Here is a 5,595-nt window from a genome sequence, read left to right on the forward strand (position 1 = left end):
CTTTAAAAAAAAAACACGCCGCACGCAGCAAAAGGGGAATACAATTTGCAACTTGATTTATTTTGAATTTTTTTTTTTGGGGGGGGGGAGGGGAAATTAGTAATTTTTAAAAAATCGTCGTGAGGTAAAAGAAAACAGCAAATCGCCGAAGAGCAATTAATCTGCAGAGCGGCAACTCCTCTGCTGCAGCTCAGCAAGCACGAATGGCAATCTGGGCGCGCGTAATTTTGTGCGAGATACAAACAAATCCACACACGCCCCCCCCCCACCCCAAAAAAAATCAACCCCGGGAAGGGGGGTAATAATAATATCCTCGATGAGGAATATAAATATTGAGGGATTTGTGCAATGCACGCGGGGCAGCAAAATAGAAAGGAGGTATGTGGGGAGGGGGAACTTAAGTAAAACAAGCGGCGAGGATTTCCCGCCAAGAGCCTGATCTTTCTGGGTTCCGCCGGCTCGGTGATTGACAGCTGGGTGATTGACAGCCGGGGCGGCGCGGCGCCTCCCATTGGCCGCCTTCGAAGAGTGCCGGCCTCCCCAGAGGGGGCGGGGCCGATGGGAGGGGGCGTGTCCCCGGCCCCTTCCCCACCCACCCCCACCACGCTATGCAAATGAGCTCGCTCCCTCCCAGCGCCGCGAGCGGAGCCGCAGCGCACCGCGCTCAGACATTGTAACCCTGACACCGTCTCATACTATCGAGAAGTAGTCCCTCCCCCCCCTCCCCTCCCGTACGGCAGCTTGGACGAGGGAGGTAGGTCGGTGGGCGGGCAGGCCCGTCGGCGGGCGTCCCCTCCCACCCACCCACCCACCCAAAAAAAAAAAGGGCTAACTTGCAAGAGTTTGTAAAGGGAGCGGATGGATTGCTGAGTCTCGGCGCTCCGCCCCCGCCGCTTGTCTGTATAGGAGTTGAGAAGTTGGCTGGTCCCGGTTTAGATGAGCAAAGGCAGCGCGCGGCGCGGCGAGAGCACAGAGCAGCAGCCGGAGCGCCGAGTCACTCATTCAGCTGCAAGCCCAGGGAGCGGCAGAGTCTCCATACAACACTCAGAGTGTGTGCGTTCAGGGGGGCGGGAAACAGAGACCCGAGCAGCAGAGAAACACGCAACGTTTCACGTCGGGATTTACTCGCCTTTTCCTTTTTGCAGCAGGAGCGGTGTCTCGCATTCTCTCTTTTTTTTCTCCTCTCTTTTTTTTTTTCCCCCGGAGTTAACTTGAACGTCTTCGTCGTTTCAGATTTGTGTGTTTTCTTTTGAGCGTTATTTTTTTTTTTGTGGAGGGGTGGGGTTGACTCACTCATCACCCCCCCAAGCAAGCCTTTCGATCATTTTTTTTTGGGGGGGCGGCGGGGATTCCACTTTGCGATGCTGCTCTCCAAGAAGATTGGATCGTTTGCTCACATTTGCAGCCCCAACAGCATGGATTTGCCGGTTAAAATCCAATTGCAGCAAGGTAATAGCAGCCGCGGCTTCTTCTTATGTTTCATTTGTGTTGTGTGTGGTGTGTGTATAGATGTATTTGTAGCTCGGGGTTGTTTGGGGAATGGTGCATTTTGCTGGTAGCACTGATGTTTTGGGAATGGCTTTGGGAGGTTTGTTATGGGTTGTATTGTGTGGACGAATTTCGCACGAGTTGGCAATTTTTTTTTTTTTTTAGAAACTAGAAGTGTTTGCTTCCAAGGGATTGAAATAAGTTCATTTTTCTGGTGCGGATATTTTTTCTTTTAGTAAAGAATATATTATTTTTTTTCTTGCCCCTCTGCAGTGAAGGAGCGGGAGCCTTTTGAGAAAGTCTATCAGATCGGTGCAGTGCTGGGCAGTGGAGGTTTCGGCACTGTCTATAGTGGAGTGCGGCTCAGTGATGGGCTCCCGGTGAGTCTGCCTGGCCAACCCCCTATTTATTTGCGCGGCTGCCTTTCATGTTGAGCATCTTTCTTTCTGTTGTTTAATCTTCGGCAACCAACTCTATTCTGGGCTTCTCTTTATAGGTCGCTGTCAAACATGTAGCCAGAGAGCGAGTGACCGAGTGGGGCTCACTGGTAAGTTTTAAGTGCATTTCCTCCCTCCCTCCGTGTTTGCAATGGTGATTTAACATTTGGGGAAGGAGAGACACGCTGTATACAGTTTCTGTTAATGCTGTAATTTTGAATCAATTAAAAGCTGTATATTCAGCTTCCATAGGCTTATTTTGAGGTGAGGGGTTCCATTCGTTCTCATCTCTTCAGGATAGCATTACAGCCAACATTAAAAAGGAACACATCAAAGACACAAAGTCAGAATAGTGAGCAGGTTTTTGAGGGAGTGTTTGTCGTGGTACATACAGTTCTTTTAATGGGAACACTGACATTTTCCCTGTAACGACACTAGGACACGTTGTAATATTTAGCATGTTGGGGGCGTGTGCGTTGCTGTTGTGTTTCAATCCGCAGTTTTACAAGCGGCATTTATACAATTTTCCCTCCTTTTTTTTGTTTCCCTCCGCCCGTCCCTGTTTTGTTTTTTTTCCACCCCTCCTGCAGAATGGCAATCTGGTGCCCCTGGAGGTTGTGCTGCTCAAGAAGGTGGCCGGAGGATTTCGAGGGGTGATTAAAATGCTGGACTGGTACGAGCGAGGAGACGGCTTCTTGCTGGTCATGGAGCGGCCGGAGCTTGTCAAGGATCTGTTCGACTTTATCACCGAGAAGGGGGCCCTGGAGGAGGAGCTGGCCCGGGTCTTTTTCAGACAGGTCCTGGAGGCGGTCCGACACTGCTACAACTGCGGGGTGGTTCACCGGGATATCAAAGACGAGAACCTGCTGGTGGACCTTCGCTCCGGGGAGCTCAAACTCATTGACTTCGGCTCAGGGGCGCTGCTCAAGGACACAGTCTACACCGACTTTGACGGTAATGCACTATTCGGGGCTGCACAAAAAGCCACTTTTGTTTATGCATTGCTACCGGAGACCGTGAAAACCTCCAGTCTGTTCCCATAGCTTGTGTTGCATTAACAAAAAATCACCGGAGATTAATTCTACCCCGTTACCCTTTTTAAAAATAAAAATCGGGAGCTTCTTGATGGCTTCAGCTCACGTGGGAGGAGATCCAATAAATATTTCTGCATTTGTCCAATATAAATTTCTGCATTTGATAATTACATTCTTTGCATTGCTAGTTTTGCTTGGGGTGGGTGGCATTCAGTTAGTCCGAGGGATGAGCCCGACAACCCTTTTTTTTTTACAAATGATTTGCTGTGAGCCGTGCCTTGTTTACCTCCCTCACCTTGTTGTGAAACTCGAGCCCTTCCCGTACTCAATCCGTTGCTGTGGTGTTTTTTGTTTTGCATAGACCTGGCTCCACCCCGCTTAGTCACTCCCGCGGCCAACCACGCACTCTTCAATTCAGTGCTCAGAATAACATTGCTCCCTCCCCTACAACCTGGCGATGAGAGAGGTTTTCTCTAGCTTTCCTAACCGGCATCCGCGCTCCCCTGGGAGTCGGTGCAGTGAACGTTCCCTGTTTCAGAGTCACGAGCTGTTCTTTCTTCCCCTCCCTGTATTTATTTCGCCCCCCCCCCCCCCTCCTGATTTTTTTTTTTGCTCCCTCTTTCCCTTTGCATTTGTTCATCTTTCTTTCTCTCTGATTTCTGCTCCCTTTCTCCCTCCCTCAAATTTTCTCTGATCCTTTCTCAGCCCTCTTTCTTTCCTGGCTCCCCTACCCCTCACGATTCCTGCTCCATTTCTTTCTCCCTCCATTTTCTGGGTTAGAATCACTCGTGTTTTTTCCCCCCCTGCTGTGCGGAATCCCACCATGTGAGGGCTTCCTCACGTTTGTAAACAAAGGAGTCAGCTGACTGAGTCTCACTGCAGGGAATTGATGCGTGGCAGCCAGCAGGCTGCTACTGCTGCTCTTTATAACGTTTTGAAGCCTTGCCTCGCTTTACAATTTCTAGTGTGCAATTAGCTTTGCAAATGCCTTTTTTCTTTTTGCTGTTGAAATCCGTGTTGAATTAGATTTTTTTTTTGTTTGTTCCTTCCAGGCACAAGAGTGTACAGCCCTCCTGAGTGGATTCGTTACCATCGATACCATGGCAGATCAGCCACTGTGTGGTCTTTGGGAGTGCTGTTATACGACATGGTGTGTGGGGATATCCCCTTTGAACAAGATGAAGAAATCTTGCGTGGCCAAGTGTACTTCAGGAGGAGAATTTCTTCCGGTAAGTACAAGCTTCTCTTAGAGCATGGATATCACCTCTTTTGGGGTGCTTCGCTGCTGATTAACTATAGTCGCTGATGTAGGAAATGTGCTCGATTGAATTTTTAATTTGAACATTTAAGCTAATTTTGTATGCTTTTTCTCTTTTTCCCCGCCCCCCTTCCCCCAGAATGTCAGCATTTGATCAAGTGGTGCCTTGCCTTGAGGCCTTCTGAGAGACCCATGCTTGAACAGATCATTGACCATGCTTGGATGCGAAAGGCAGAAGTTGTTAAAACTGAAGACTGTGACATCAGGCTGCTGAGCCTAGGCCACGAGCACTCGAGCACAAGTTCAAGCAAGGAGAGCTTGTGAATGATCAAAATGCCTCGCAGCAGGAGGGGAGCTATACACTAAAGGACCCTGTGGTGGTGCCACCAGCTTTGATGTAGGAGGGGGATGATAGTTGATTTGACATCCAGTCCGGTGGGGTGGGTGGGGGAGGGGGTGAAATCTGACTGCTGGTTACTGCGCTGAACCAATTATTTTGTTTTCTTTTGGGAACATTAGATTTGGGCAAAGCAAGCCGGTACTTGGCAATGACTGACCTTTATTTTTTTAGCAAAAAGTGACCTCCAAACAATGCAAACTCTGCTCTCTCAGAGCCTGGACTAAATGTTCTTTGCTTTCTGAGTGCCTTTTTGAAAGCTGCTTAATTCACTGGTGATGGAATACTTGAACACATTTTGTTCCCTTTCTATCTTTGCTGCTCAGAATATTTCAGCCCAAACAAGTACAAAGATGTGTACAGGGATGCCAAGAACTTTGGGGTCAGCAGTGTTGGTTTTTCTTTAAATTTTTTCCCAGTCATCGCAACCACTAGACAGAAGGCCCTCCTTGAGTCTCTTTCTCCTCTTCCATGAACCTGCGAGTTTTATTTGTACGTGGCCAAGGCATGTCGGGGCATGGTTGTATGCACAATCAATGCAATTCAAGGACACTTTCAAGACTGTATATTGTATGAAATGTAAATTGATCCATTGTGTATTATAATCTGGTTTTTATTTATTTGTATTCTCAAAGTTAGACTGTCCACAAATTTCACGTGGCTATTTATTTGTTTAATTTATTTTAGAAAATTTCCAACACTTGTTCTGCTTCCATGACGCCAATTTGGTTTGTCTGGTATATTTCTGCATTCCTGTTTTTCTGCATTTTTTTTTTTTTAATACCGTGCAGGTTTCAGTGGATTTGTCATGCTAGTGGAAGGTGAATGGAAGCTTGTGTCCAAAAGCTATTCTTTTAAAAGGGCAATAGATGGATTTTATTTTCCTCTGAACTTGGTATTGAACCAAGATACTTCATGGCTGTTTGTATTAGAAGTGTAAAGTAATACTGTTTGAAAGGTTTTAAATTATTGAAGTTGTAC

The 5,595-nt window shown here is 47.5% G+C and overlaps 1 protein-coding gene across 1 annotated transcript; it reads left to right on the forward strand.

The window, feature by feature from the left end:
- The first annotated feature begins 918 nt into the window (after positions 1-918).
- Positions 919-5,211, forward strand: LOC140388001 (serine/threonine-protein kinase pim-3-like). Its single transcript, XM_072471447.1, has 6 exons — positions 919-1,449; positions 1,762-1,868; positions 1,985-2,035; positions 2,516-2,879; positions 4,012-4,188; positions 4,357-5,211. Exons 1-6 carry the CDS (start codon positions 1,362-1,364, stop codon positions 4,539-4,541), a joined length of 972 nt encoding a protein of 323 aa, XP_072327548.1. The 5' UTR covers positions 919-1,361; the 3' UTR covers positions 4,542-5,211.
- Positions 5,212-5,595: the final 384 nt, after the last annotated feature.

This window comes from Scyliorhinus torazame, chromosome 13, assembly GCF_047496885.1.
Source record: "Scyliorhinus torazame isolate Kashiwa2021f chromosome 13, sScyTor2.1, whole genome shotgun sequence".
NCBI classification, from domain to species: Eukaryota; Metazoa; Chordata; class Chondrichthyes; order Carcharhiniformes; family Scyliorhinidae; genus Scyliorhinus; species Scyliorhinus torazame.

Coding starts and splice junctions, on each gene's coding strand:
- LOC140388001 (XM_072471447.1), top strand. CDS start 1,362: ATGCTGCTCTCCAAGAAGATTGGATCGTTTGCTCACATTTGCAGCCCC. Junction 2,880..4,011: donor AGTCTACACCGACTTTGACG/GTAATGCACTAT, acceptor TGTTCCTTCCAG/GCACAAGAGTGTACAGCCCT. Junction 4,189..4,356: donor CAGGAGGAGAATTTCTTCCG/GTAAGTACAAGC, acceptor CCCTTCCCCCAG/AATGTCAGCATTTGATCAAG.